Source organism: Eulemur rufifrons, chromosome 1 (assembly GCF_041146395.1).
Source record: "Eulemur rufifrons isolate Redbay chromosome 1, OSU_ERuf_1, whole genome shotgun sequence".
Lineage (NCBI taxonomy): Eukaryota > Metazoa > Chordata > Mammalia > Primates > Lemuridae > Eulemur > Eulemur rufifrons.
This window is the reverse complement of record NC_090983.1, coordinates 81,515,971-81,531,560: the sequence shown is the minus strand read 5'-3', so window position 1 is coordinate 81,531,560 and position 15,590 is coordinate 81,515,971. Positions and strand designations below refer to the sequence as shown.

At 36.2% G+C, this 15,590-nt stretch overlaps 1 protein-coding gene across 2 annotated transcripts in view; it reads right to left on the bottom strand.

Moving 5' to 3' along the window:
- The window catches only part of LRP1B (LDL receptor related protein 1B), a 1,768,615-nt gene that overhangs the window by 92,974 nt on the left and 1,660,051 nt on the right, over positions 1-15,590 (bottom strand). For both annotated transcript variants that reach the window (XM_069473041.1, XM_069473049.1), the window contains exons 78-79: positions 5,707-5,930; positions 4,568-4,674 (exon numbers count right to left, since the gene is read on the bottom strand). In XM_069473041.1, coding sequence (XP_069329142.1) covers positions 4,568-4,674; positions 5,707-5,930 — 331 coding nt within the window. The remainder of the gene's footprint in view (positions 1-4,567; positions 4,675-5,706; positions 5,931-15,590) is intronic.

Sequence of the window (15,590 nt, the reverse complement as noted above, 5' to 3'; positions counted from 1 at the left end):
TCTTCTTCTCTACTAATGTACTATAATAATGAAGTAGATAAAACAAAAACTTGTCCCCAATAAAATTGGTTTTAAACTTAAAAATATTAAATTTGGTAATCACAAAAAATAAGAATACAATAAACGTGTAATCCAATTTAATTAACAATATTGCTTTTCAGATTCAGCAGCCATAGAAAATTCTCCAAGGTATCACATATTGCATTATGGGTCCAAGCTTGCCTAAGACATACCCATCTTTATCAGCTCTGGCCACATACTGTACTATTGGATGGAATTATATCTAGATAAAAATTATATAACAAAGTTTATAGATGAGTGGGATTTATATTCCAAAAAATTCCATTTATATTCCAAAAAATCCACAAATCAATGATTTTGATTTTTTCTTAAGCCCTTTAATAAAAGAGATAGTCTTTTAAATTAAAAAGTTAATAAAGGAATCAATTTCCTGTTACAGAGATGAGAGTCAAGTTTATATGAAAGAACAAGTTCACGTCTATCTTTAAAATAGCACATCTCCTTTTTGTCTTTAATAAAGAACCAATAATAAAATGAAAAAAAAAAATCAATTCTCAAGAAACTCATTCTTATCTGAACTGGGAAAGACAACTATTTGGAACCGAGTCAGAAATACAGAAAATTTAAAACAAAATGCCATACTTGTTTTAATCAAGTATAATGGCAGCACAATTTGAAGGTTTGTAACAGATAAAGACACAGGCTTACTAAGTTTAAGTGACACGTGATAATGGCACTAATCATATAGTCATTTCCATAACATCTCTCATGATACCAAGAGTATGATTACATTTTATGAATTTTTAAATCTCAGTGTTGTTAAACTCTAAAATTTTCTGAGATCCACTAGTTCCCCTATTTCTATTATAGTCTAAAAAAAATTAAAATAAAATGTAGAAAACAAAATCTTATGAGAAATGGCCATAGAACCCATGTGATATTTAAGAGGGAGGATTTGGAGAAAGCAATAAATTAAAATCACTGTTTTTTCAGAAATAGAGAAAAAGATTATATACATTCTATTTTAAAGGAAAGCCAAGCTCTGTAAAGTAGTTATAACCAGCAGTGTACAAGACCATATTTTTGATTTAAGAGGTGATTCAAGGAGCTGAAAACCTGAAGATACGTACCACTATATCAAATTTATTTTTTTAAATTGTTAAAAGTATTTTTGAGATAGGTTGCCTACTTAGAGTCTTACATTCAAAACTACATTAAAGTGATTTTTTCCAAACACACACACTTATTTTTATACACATGCCCATACATACATATGACAGCAAAGTAAATATATCATGTTAACATCAAATAGTCCTAAAATTTCTATCCATTTTATCTAGTTAGAGACCTTTGTTGGCCAAAAAAGAATTTTCTTAATGAATCAAACAGTTATTACTTGTCCAGGGCCATTATGTAGTTCTTTATTTTCTTAGAAACTGCTGCAATTTGGGGGAGATAGCAGACAACATAAATAAGCTTCTAAATATCAAAGAATATGGTATTTAAATCAAGCTCACGTAATCCTACATACCCTCCTACTGGAAAATATTCTTATCTGATACAGCATTCATTAATCCAACACATTTCCACGGGGCACCTCCTTTGTACCTCACAGGTACTAGGCACATAGCAAAGAACAAAAGAGATCATGTTCCTGCTCTCACGAGCATGTTACTCAACCACCACAACACTGATTGAAATAGAAGGTAGACTATGCTTCTTGTGTTTAATATAGTGCATATTTTTTAAGTGTGCCATTTTCAGACTTACCTTATTCAAATCACTCCTTTAATCAAAACTATACAATGATTCAATATTGGCTAAAAAATCATGTCTAAACACCTTGGCGTTAAAAGTCTATTCTCAGCACGTTACATCACCCAACCTGTCCCCTTTTAGGTGCACTATGACACATGACATCAGCAGATCATGCCACTGGAGCCTCAGGCTCAGAACATTATTGCATTTAATATATACTGCATTATTTTGTGCTAGTATTATTCCTTGGTTTGCTAATGATAACACCAAAGTTTGAAGATTATAAGTTCATTTCTGAGGTCTCACAGCAATAAATGATCCTTGGGATTTGAAACGAAGTGTATCTGACTCCAAAGTCAAACTTCAAAGTCAGACCTACAAAGTCTGATTCCTTTATAAAAATTTCCTCATGATGGATTATCTCCCATGTTTTAAATGCCTATCCATCCTTCAAGCACTTATTGAAGTGACATCTTTCACATAGTTCTTCTGTACTGGAGATAATCTTACTCACCTCTGACTCTGATGATATTCTAAAACATGAACAATTCTCACATTTTGCAAAAACTATCCTTACTCCTATGCATGCCTGATTTTTTTTCTTTCCCGAATGTACACTTTGTGAGAAAAGTGACTGTGCCATGTTCATCACTAAGTGACCTGTAGTGTTGTTGAGCAGAATGGTTACCACATGCAAGATATTAGATAGATGCATCTTTCACTAAGCCCATTGTCAGAGACGCTGTGATACCCGCTCAGATCGTCTAACTAGGCATGGGTACTCATCCCCCAATAGGTGCATTAGCAGCTGAGCGCTTACAGGTGCCCTCCTTTTCCAGAGAATTGTACTCAGCTGATTGCACCAGCTTTGCTTGGGATTTCACAGCCCGAAGGCCAATGAATAACCGAAGGGGCATATAAAAAGCTGACCCCCTTGCCTGTCAGGGGTTTATGCTCCAAACCACAACCCCAGTGGCTCAAGCCAAGACTAGACTTGACCTGAGACACAGTTTAGTGGACTCTTTTCTCTTTCCCCTTCTCTTTCCACTGTTCACAAGTTTCTCCTGAGTAACACTTCCTTCATAAATAACCTGTACGAGAATCCCTGCCTTAGGCACCCCTCTCAGCATCCTCCTACAGGCAATTCTACAAACTGCTGCCAGAGTCATTCTTTAAAATAAAAACTTGTTGTATAAACACTATGATTTTGTAAAATGTTAACAGAGAGATTTTCAGTAATTTTGCAACTTTTCTGCAAGTCTAAAATTAGTCAAAAATTAAAAAGTTAAAAAGAGAAATGCAAAGCACCGTTCCAACAGACCTGGCACTTCAGTTCCCTTCAATAGCTTCCCTTAAATCTAGACTAGAATCCAGTCTTCACCAATGCATTCCAGGCTCCTGGTCACCTTGCCACCCTCATAAATTACATTCTCCTCAATTGCTTATATGCTTGTAGGTATACTGACCTTCTTGTTGTTTTTGGTAAATGCTAAGCTCATTTCTAACTTAGAATTTACTATTCTCTATGTCCTCACATATTCACATAGCTTGCTACCTCTCTTTGTTCAGGTCTCTCCTTAAATATCGCCTTTCTAGAGATGATTTCTCTGGTAATTATAACTAAATTAGTACCCCCAGTAACAGCTCATCCCTTACCATGTGTTTTCTTTTCTATGTAGCACTTATAACTATCTGACATTATATATAAACACATATTCTATCCTCTACAGGAAGACAAGTTTCATGAGTGTTGGAACTTGCTTCACAAGGATAGGAACATGTTTCTTGAACATTTGGAACAATTTATGGCATGTGATGAGTATTCAGTTAGTATTTGTTAAATCATGGAATGGAGATACCCTTATGTAAATAGATTAAATCCCAAATACTGCTTCTTCCCATAAAGAGTAAGAACAATTTAGATAAATGAAAAGGCATAAGGCACCTTAAAAGTTAATAAGCATATATGTGCCAAATATAAATTTTAAATCACAAAAGATATTGCCATGCACAATTATTACATAACGTGCTATTGATGATGCATTCTGTCCTTTTGGCGGGGGTGTAGTGGGTGAGGTGGGTAGCACAGAATTTCTGAGACTCCTGTAGTCTTAAAATATTTTATTGAAGAATAAGTGCTAAAGTTAGACCTTACAAATTGGAAAATATTCAGCTATGTAGATGGAAGTTAAAAGCATTCTAGTAGGGGAGCTGGGAGAAAAATGCCATGAGAGAAAGAACATGGAGGCAGAAGAGACCTGAGCTCCTTAACAGTCCTGAGAGTACAGATCGTTTGGAGGAGCAGCTTAGATAACATGCTTGGGGGGAGATTGAAGCCACAATGAAAGGAGCTCTTAAGGAAAAGGCAAGGAATCATCAAACCTTTCACACAAATTAACTATATTTAGCCACTTCTTTGTCCATTTGATCCCTCATCCTCAAGAAATGTTACCAAATATCCTGACATCATTAACATATATCTTTAAAAATACCCTAAAACATGGCTATAAACTTAAAATTTCATGCATGTGAAATCCTACTAGTAGCCTTGTAACTCAGTCCATTTTCAAATAACCTTCCCATAATACAATGGGAGTATAATAAGGACCTGACTTTCAAGTTGGAAAAATAGAACATCAAATGTTAATGAGTTCTATAAAATCATACTGTAAATTATTTTATCCACTTGTTAAAATGATTATATTGCCAACAAAACTAGCAAGAATTGCTAACAATAATATGCTTAGCATCCTGCTTTACATTTTAGAGTGTCAGAAACACATCATACCTGTGGGTCTCTGTAAGTTCTTTTGTACTAAAATCCTTCTCAAAGTGCCATCCATGGCTGCTTCCTCTATGTGGGAGTGGTCCCCAATGACAGTCCAGTACATCATCCTGAAGGCAGTAGGTTAAGAAGGTTAGCCTGGTGATGATGCTATTGTAACCTGACTCTGGTACCCCAAAGCAGTGGCTCTTCAGACCATGTGCATTATTATCACCCCTAGAATCCTTTGCAAAGTAGATTCCTGAACCCAACTTGAAACATACAGAATGTACGCAGTATCCAATATGCAATATCCAATATTCCAATAGAGGGCCTTGGAAATCAACTTTGTAAACAAAGTCTTACCTATATACACTAACATCTGGGAACCTTTGCTTAATAGGACATATCATAGCTCATTATTTGATATCCAAAGTTCAATTTTGAAAATTCCTTTAAAATCTCAGAAGAAAACTATTTCCATCTCTTGAAACTTTCTTCTTTTTGTGATGGAATATTTTACTATAGATGCTTCATCGACATGCTTTTTTTGATAGAGAAGTAACTCTTTCCTCATCAAACAGAAATTACTGTCATAAATTAGACAGTACTTGTCATGAATTAGACTTCATAATTCTAATAATTAAGTAAAAGTTGTCTCTTTTTACTTAGAAGCTAATGCTTCACTTTATGGATGATCAGGAGTTCTGTTTAACATTTTCCTATTTCCTTTTTGGTCATTACTTGTAGGTGTACATCTCCGAGTAAAAGAAAGAAAATGTTTGTATTACATTGTTAAAATTGGTTTATACATGTGCCTTCATCTTTCATTATCAAAAATAGCCAAAAAACATTAATACTCTACATTTAATATGTTTAATATTATGCTTAATATATTGAAAATTCAATGGTAGATTAACAACATGGGTTATGTGTTTATAAAATCAGCCTCATTATTCTGCAATATACACGTACAAACATATGGAGATACATTTGGTGTGAAAATAACATGATTTTGTATAGAAGGAGAAGTGCAGGGATTTTCAGAAATCATATTAATCTATTACACATTGAATACTCATTACAGAAACAAAGCTTTGGTGCACAATCTCTAAAAATGTACTGTCATATCAAGAAACTCAAATACCAAGCCATTAACTTACCCTCTTTTAGGATTTACAGCAATAGCATAAGGTTCTCCAGCCATATTTGTTAAGAGTCTGGTGCAATTGGGGCCATTCAGCTGCCCTACATTGATAGAGTACCTCAGACTGGTCCAGTGAGTGGTGTAGTAACTGAACCAGTGCATTCTAGAATGATCAGTCCAATAAATATTTCCAGCAACCCAGTCAACTGCAATGTCCCTGGGCCTTTTAAATTCAGGACACTAAAAGAAAACAAAATGACACACCACAGTAGTTCAAAAGTAATTTAATGGAGTTTTCTGTATCTATACATTGAGATTATGGGGGAATCATAGGAGGATAGGTGTTAATTGTTGTATAGATTCCCAAAAATATACTTAATATTATTTTTAATCTTTATAGAACTGCACAAATCTAAAGTGTGCAGATTATTGGAGTTTTACCTATGACTGTACCTGTTTAACCGCCACCATTTTAGGATATTTCCAGAACCACAGGAGGTTTACCTGTGACCCTTCAACTTCAGTATTCTCCTGACAGTAACAATAATTCTGATATCTAATACCATAGATTAGTTTAAACAAATCCATATAAATAGAATCATATTATTCTATTCTGGAATTCTTTTGCTCAACAACATGTCTGTGAAATATATCTATATTTTGTATGTGTCAGTCATTAATACTTTTTATGGCTGGATAGTATTTCAATTTATGAATAAATAACAATTTGTTTACTATTGTACTAATGATGTCCACTTGGCTTCGTTGCAGTTTTAGTCCATTGCAACTAAGTCATGAATATTCTGGTACATGTTTTTCAGAGTATTCTTTTGAGTATATACCCAGGAGTAGAATTAGTGAGTTTTAAGGTATACATACACTTGGCTTGCATAGATTCGGCTAGAAAATTTTTCGAAGAGTTTATACCAATAGCACTCTTTTCAGCAACGTAAGAAACACATAGTTGCTCTGCATCCTCACCCCACATAATTTGATTCAAAAAGTGAAAAAATATATTAGTACAGATAGACACATTCAGAGAGAGGCTATATTTTAAAATCTTTTGAGGAAAGTCACAGTATCTGTCATTTATTTTACATTTGATAGCTTGAATTTTCTGTTTAATATTCGGTTTTACTGAATTGCTGTGAGACAAAGGTAAGAAAGTTCACTGGGACTAGAAAGCAAGGAAAATAACGTATGTTCTATGCTCTTCAATTAACTTGATCATTTTGAGCAGGAACTAGTGTAGTAATTAATTTGACGTGGTCAGGTTTATTGTGCATAACCAAAAATGAGAAGGGATTCCCAGGGGTATTGTAGCAAGAATAGAAACAATTACTTGAAGGTGATTACAACTAGACATGTAGTCAATGTGTAAAAGCATCATTAGGGCCTGACAACCAGTGAAAATAAGAGTTATTAACACATGATAACTTCTTATGTGGTTTGGTGGTGAACAGATTTTATTAAGCAATGGACTCGGATCAAAACAGAAGAAACTGAACATCTTAAAAAGAACATGGGAACAGGAATTGCAAGTCAATGTCTGCTGTGTGATTACTGGGATATCAAAGAAGGGAAATATGGCTTGAACTAAATACAAAACATAGACAATTTCTAATGTCCCTTGTTATCAATACTTTAATCTATTTTGCTTCAAAACTGAAATTTTGAAATTATATAGTACCCTATTTCTCAACTCTAACAAAAATAAACATTATCCATATACCCAGTAATATCTCAGAGTTAACTGAATTAAATGTAAAGCACTTTGTAATACAGTGAGCTCTAGAAATGTCATATAAATAATATTCATAGATGGTTAGAATATAAATATTTGTCCTAGCCAAATCCCTAAAAAATCATTTTCAAATGCTCCAGTATCATTTAAGCTAAGTATATTTTTGTTTTCAGTTTGGCATCATTCAAACATAAATATATCACCAAATGGCATGTGCATGTCAGTGTGAATCATAATTTATAAACATGAAAGATAATGGGAAAAATTACTCTTATAAGCTGTTTAGAGCTCGTTGAAGCATATTTATAATTTTCTAACACCAGGAGAACAAATCGTTAGCACACAAAAAAATATGATGCCTGTTGTCTAACTTGAGCGTAGAAAAATACCTATTTTCCCTTTATCAGATATAGATATATATACACCTGATTTTTTTATCCTAATGGTATCTGATAAAATATGACATATTTCATACAAAGATTAACTTTTGTTGAATTAGGATTTTTATTTTATTCCATTCATGCTCAAAAAAAGGCTAATTATTCCATTCTATACGTCTAAACCTGGACTGCTGAAAATTAAAACAAATACCTAATGTTCCTAGAGCACTCTGAAGTTTTGTTCAGTGATACTTTTTCAGGTAAACAGACTGGTGAAGATTCTACAAATGGTGAATTCCAGAAAAGTAAATCAAATTTAGATCACCTTTTTAGGGTGAAGAACATGGATTAGGGAAATGAAAAAATTCTTACTTTTCATGCTAAGCACAAGAGATACTGATGACTTGTAGAGTCATTTAAATATGTACATTTTTTCTCTGGCTCCTGGATCAAGGAATCCCTAATGTAATTTCAGTTACAACTAAATTAGTTAGAATACAGGGTAAAGGATAGTCACACTCAATTAATTCAACATAAAATCATGATATAAATGACAAGATAATTCTGAGAGAATGATGGCAGAGAGTGAAGATGTTCCTAGGTGTTCATCCTCAATGACTCACAACACGCTATTCATTGATCCTCAACACTAGAGAGAGTATAACAGAACAAAAAGAAAGAAAAAGAAGAAGAGGAGAAAGAGGGGAATCAGAAGGAAGAAAACCATCTCCATCACAATAGGAAGGTGGCAACAGTATTATCCCACTCTCAATTAACCTATAGCCAAAGTAGGAAATAACCTTTTGTACTGAGTTCCAAAAAATTTCTCTTGATTGCTCACACCTTGACCAGGATTTCGAATTGTATTAGCCATATAAAAGAGACTCTTATATTTCATGGAGGGTGAAAGACAGAAATTCCTATTGGATCTTGATATTATGATCAGACAATTTATGGAGAGGTACCATAATCAATCTGGCAAATATGAACAGCGGGAAAACACAGGGAAAGTGATTCTAGGAGTGGGAACAGAAACTGACATGGGAAAACAGAATGGGACAACTAAGCTTGCCTCCAAAGAGGCTCAAAACAAAACAAAACAAACACACACCAGATTGGAAGGAAGAAGAAACTATAAAACATTCCTTTACCCCTTAGGCTAGCTCACTAGAAAGACAGGCCAATGAAATAGAAGCACTAATTTAATGTGTCATGTTTAAGAGACTGCAGAACTATGTGGTTACCCTGACAACAAAAGGCATTGCTCAGATTGTTGCACAAAATAGAAGACACATTTTGACTGCTTTGTCTATTCCTTTTCTAATAAGCTCTCTAAATACACAGCCAAAGTTTTGAGGCCTGAGGCATTCTTATTTGTAGAGATATATGAGTCAAATGAATGAAATCCTTATATCTTATAGAAAAATGGACAACTTGATTGTAACATAATTAGAGGTTACTAGTTTAAATGACTTATCCTTTATAGGTGTGGATACTAGGTATCTGTCACATTCCAGCTTCTGTAAACTAAAGACATAAGTCACTGGAGACATTTGTTTTAAAGCAGGAAGGAGGAAAAACCTACGAAAGGGGAGGGAGTTAAAGTATTTGAGCCTTGAAAATACTGTTTTCTTTTTTAATAAAATTCTTATAGTTAGCAATATAGTTTACGAAAATCTAGTTACACAAGGATAGATTGAAGTGATGTCACATATTTTGTTTGAGATTGTTTTCACCTTGATGTATGTCTCAGAATAGAAATTTTGAGTCACTTTGTTAGATAGATAGTGAGGATTCTTGGTCTCCTGGGGATGAAAGTGGGTGTTGCTGAGATTCACCACCGCCCCCAAATGGGCTTTCAGAGAGGCTCATGCGATATCTGCATGTGCAGTAAGACTCGGGTCATGCAGCTCCCAACTGTCCAATCACGGTGACGTTTGAACCACGAGGGAGACCGGGCCATAGATGCAGACCATAACCAATCCTTTTTTGTGTCCTTCCTTTTCTTCTCCCTTTGCCGTGACAATGGGTGCGGTCGTCATCTGTGGCATATGTATCACACTCTGTAAACCTATGTCTTGCTCTTGCCCTATAATCCTATCATTCTATCCTCAATAAACCTCATTTTCATGCTTGCCTAACTTTGGCATGTCTGGTCATTCTTTGGCCACGGGCATGACAAGAACCAACATTTCAGACTAAAACCTTACAACTTCATTAAAGTTAGTTATCTCCTAATGTAATTCTATTAAGACAAAAATGTAAAACGACTCTTAAGAAATTGTGTGTGAGTGCATGTATGTGTGGGATATCATATTAAATGAAAAGATTATTTATGTCTTGGTCCATAAAATATGAATCAGATTAAATTCCAGTAAACCTAGAAATGGAAGTAAAATAATGACTACACAAATTCTAAATATTACTAAATTCTGTTGACTTAGTAATGTTACAAAAATATCCAGATACTTCATATGTCAATCAAGGAGCTCATATAGAAATGCATAAATCCTTTAAAAGAATCAAGAAAAGAGTTATATTTAGAGCTAGCATTTGAAAGAGATTATAAACTACTTCAGGGATGAAACCCCTGGCTTCTGTTTACTATTTATTCTGAAGAAATGATTATTTCAATCTGAGTAATTGTGAGGCTATGGTGAACTATGTTGGGACCACGTCAACTTGTAACAAACTCCTATTAGGGAAAAATAAATCAAATAAAAATATGTTATTTTCAATTTTTTAAAAAGTCCAAATTTGTCCTTGAATTACAGACTCAATATTGTATGTGAAGTTGTTACTCATTTATTAGCATGTTCATTGTTCTTTAAAATTATTTTTTCTGACTCCCTTCTGCCCTCCATGAAAAGAAAAACTGGTTCTCTAAACCTTCATTCACACTATCAGATGAACAAAAGATGTAACGGAAAACTAGAAAGCACACTAAATAAATTTGGAATCAGAAGTACTTGGGTTAAGACTGAGTCTTATATCTCTATAAATTATATAGCATATAAAATATAATTTGGATTAGATCATCTGTGAAAGTCTTTAGCTTTCTAAACAGTACATTATGGAATAGTTTAAAATATTATTCATTTCAGGTAAATCTGCATTTTATATAGCCTTAAGTATGTATCTCATGCTAATTGTAAATTTTTGGGCATTAGTTAGCAAATAAATAATTTCTGAGTGCCCGGTGGGGGGGGCAATTTTGATATCATCCCTCTACTTGAAGGATCTGGAAATAAGGAAGCAAGGTACCTCTGACAATCACAGTTTAAACAAGTATAACACTTGAGAGGTAATTCACAGTTACCTGAGAACAAAGAGTGCAAAATGAGAGGTTTAAGACTAATTTTAAGTTAAAATAAAAAAAACAAACAAACAACTTTTAAGTAGATTCAAACTTTTAAAATTCACATGTCACTTTACAAATCCAAATTTTTGGTATTTCCTTGAAAATTAAGAATGTTTAGGTTAGTATGTCAAAACCAGGCCAACACTCCAGAATAGCAGAGCCAGTCAGCTGCTGTTCTCTGATTGAATGGGATGTGTTTACTTTGTCTCTATCACCTGTGACCTAATGCTTAGGCCCAACTTATTTACTCATATATCTTACCTAAAGAGCTTCTTTATAAACATTAGTTTTCAGCCCATTCCTTAAATAGACAAAAAGTTGAATGTAATGACTAAATCATGTATGTACAAGAAAGGGGATTAAGACAGCAATAAACACATAGAAAAAAGTCAGAAAAGCAAATGTTGACAGTATGTCTCCAGAATTATTAAGTAAGTATCTTGTAGATGAACAAGAATTTTCTGCCTATGTAATCGATGTATATGTGTATACGTATATGATACATATGTATACACACAAATAAATTGTGTTCTTATATATCAATGTCTCTCATCTATCAAATTTACTCAGATTGTGAATATATATGTATGTGTGTATAAATATAGGAAATATTAACAAATTTCTAAAACTAAACAGAATCTAGAATAATAAAGGGATAACCTTATAGGCTACATTGTGGGCATAAAATTGACATTCTTCAGATGATAGTTAATCTTTCTGTGACCATGTCCCTTGAAATGTCAATGGTTGGTGAATGAGGTCCTTTGGAGAACTTTAAAACACATATTATGTAGGCTAAGATCTCTGATGCTTCAATAGGACCAAGACAATTCTCAATGATAGTGATAATGAAAATGGTACCTTCTTAATAAAGGAGCTTTGGTTTATTGGGGAAATTAAGGGAGACAGAGGAAATAGCATGTGAGAAGATTTTGAAGTGAAGAGAAAAAGTTGCATTCTTGGTACTGAAATATGGTCCATGTATGACTGGAACAAAAATTTGTGGTTCTGGGTGTGTATGTGTGTGTGTTCACAGACATGTAAGGATATGGAAGGGGGGGTGGGAAATGAGGCTGAAAATCATGGAGAAGCTTGTAAAACAATGATTTTTTCAATGGGAATACTTTTAAAGTATTTTAAGAATGGAAGGATTTAAGTGGGGACCTATGGTGATCAGATTAATGTTTTAAGATCATTTTGGCTATAGTGTGGAGAATGGCTTGGGACTCTGTACCAAAAGTGGATGCAGAAAAATCAGAAGAGGCTTATTTCATGTACTCCAGGGAGAAGAGTGTGGAAGTTTAATCCTGATTTTGGTGAGACAAAAGGAAACAAAAATGGGATCTATCTGATGATAAAAACATTTGAACTGAATACTGAAGGCAAAAAAAAATAAATTGTAAAAGGTAATTCTCAAGATTTGGTTTGCTCAGTACAATGGACATTTGGAGCACCCACTGAGATAAGGACAATGCTATTAACAGTGATACCTTCAAATATTAAGCAATTACTACATTTGTATGTTTAAACTGCTTTGTACCCATTTATACTTTATTCCTCCCAACAGGCCTTTAAAACAGAACATACTAGAAGTGAATTTTTCTTTTTTTGGTAGAGTAGTAAAGAATAAAAGGGTTTAGGGAAGAAAAAAGCATGTAATCCATTATTGAAGTCTATTTCTATACTGTATTAGAGCAACTGGTGTGGTCTTTGTAATTAAGTGGAGCAAGAGAGTCATACATGAAATGCTTAATCCAAAATTTTCCTATAATTAACTGTTCTACTACAGCAAAGGCAACATTTCTAGTTATATTTCTAATCTTCAGTTAATCTGTGAATGAAGTTCCAGCTAGAAGAGTGCCCACTTTCCTATGGGGTAAATTATTCACTATTATACCTTCTGTGCAAATTAGGGAATTATCTAATTCACACCTAGTAAGGCAAATAGCGTTTCTAATTTTCTTAATATTTTTTGAAAATATAAAATCTTATCTATTTTTCTCTCTAATAGACTTTTAGGTCATACGATATTCCTATGAATCAGATTTTCACTTATGTTTAACCAGGATCTAAATGCTCTGATTTTGTTCACATTCAGAAGAGTTGTCAAGAGGAGAAAAAATGATGGATTAGTGATGGCCTCCTGGCTCACTGCTCCCAGAGAATGAGGTGAAGAATTCAGATGGCTACACACAAGTGGATCACTCCCCTCTGAAAACAATGTGAATCTGCACAGAAACAGCATGGGAAATGCAGCGCAGGAAAAAAGGTGAAAGGCAGATACGTTTGCAAAGATTGGAGAGTGAGAGAAATACAATAGGGAATGGAGCATGGGAGGGCCGCGCCTGCCCGGCCAGCCATCACTGTGCAATCTGTCCCACAGGAGGAAACCCAACTCGCCCACAGACCTACACACTCAGACAGAGATACACCTGAAGTTGGTGCAAAGTCGTGGCACCAACCACGGCAGGCTCTGTGGAGAGGAGACGACAATAAAGGGAAACATCCTGAAATCTCTTGTGCTCTGTGCTGGGATTGCACTGGGAGGGGTAGGGACTGGTTTGAGTGGTCGCTTCCCGTGACCGTGACCATGTGCAGGAGTTTGGAAACAGGCACCTCACCCCAGGAAGTCAGCGGGACCAGGGCACGGGAGTTGAACGGCAAATAGTGGCCTCCTCTGACCTTGGAAACTGCCAGCGACTTGGCTGGCTTAGGGGGGAAAAAGAGAGCCGGGCCCTCTGCTAGGCAGACCTGAGTCTGAGGGACTCTGAAGCCGAAGTAATAGCTGGCAGCCTCTTGATTCAGCCTGCTGACTAGCTCCAGCCATCTCTTGAGTGCTCACCCCCAATGCTAGCTTAGTACAGGTGGCCACCATCTTTGGAGTCTCCAGTCTGGAGACGCTGCTACAGGGCAGCAGTTTCAGGCGACACCCAAGCCCCAGCCCGGGGACTCTGCCCTGAGAGGCATGAAGAACCAAGGAAAGTCTTTTTCTCTGTGCTGCAGGCATGAATCTACAGGACTTTGGTGCTGAAGAAATAGTAGGCAGCCACCTGTTGATTCAGCCTGCCGGCATGGCGGTGACCACCTACTAAGCGCATAACTCCAGGACTCGCTCTCTGGGTCTGGGAAGCCACCATCCTTGGGGTTCCCCCCAGGAGGTCCTGATCCATGTTGGAGGTTTCAGGCACCACCCCACCACCAACCTGGGGACTCTTGAGCCCAGTGCGGCGGAATCCATCCTTACAGACGGAGTGGGGCGAAGAAAACTGTGTTCTCTCCAGGGCAGGCATGAATCTGCGGGACTTTGGACCTGAAGAAATAGTCCACAGCCTGTTGATTTGGCCCACCAACACAGCTTTGGCCATTTACTAAGAACATAAACCCAGAGCTTGCTCTCTGGGTCCGGGGGGCTGCCAGCCTTGGGGTTTGTGGACTGGGAAGGAAAAACCTGGCCAGAGACCACGGGAATTGCACCAATTGACCCCTCCCACCAGGTGCAGCCTCCAAGTATCGTGAAAAGTCCTGAAATACATATTAGCAGCTCCCCCTAGCGGCAGTTCAAGCAAGCACAGAAGTACGCACAACCAGGCTTACCCATACCAGCTATGATCTATCTTCCTCCTACCCCCACCTTAGTGGGGAACAGGATCCAAGCAACCCTTAGGAGTGACAGACCCTTCCCAATAATTAGGGCGTTCATATACCCCACCCAGGGGACCAGAGCCTACCACACGGACATCAGATTACATTGGTAACTGGCTCCTTCATACAAATTTCAACCAACGACAGAGAGTGTGTTGTAGCTAAACACAGTACCTTCCATCTGAAGCTATTAGGGAGCAGTGGAGTCATGCCCAGAAGTACGATCCACCAGCTTGGAGCTTAAACCAGGGGACCAAACTCACTAGTCTCCATTGGCAAGAGGTGAAGACAACAGGTCAGAGGTAATCCAACTTGCTAAAATACCCCTAAGGCAATACAGGACTGGTGCTCTTCTCCCCAACACTGTCAAGGAAAACCCTTGGGAACTTGGAAATAGGGCCATAAACCAGTCCTAGCACACCCAGTTCTCAACCAAGAAGCCTGATGAGAAAAAAAATCAGTGAAAGAACATAGGAAACATGAAAGATCAGAGTGAAAAGTCACCTCCAAAAGAAATCATTAGATCCTCAACAATGGATACCAACTTAAATGAAATTATTAAAATGAAAGAAGAAGAATTCCGAATATGGATTGTAAGAAAACTCAATGGAATTAAAGAGAAAATAGAAACAAAACACAAAGAAGCTGCAAGACTAATACAGGAAATGAATGAAAAATTCTCTAAAGAAATTGAAGTATTACTAAAGAACCGAACAGAAATACTGGAAATGAAAGAGGCATTCAAGGAACTACAAAACACAGTGAAAAGCCTT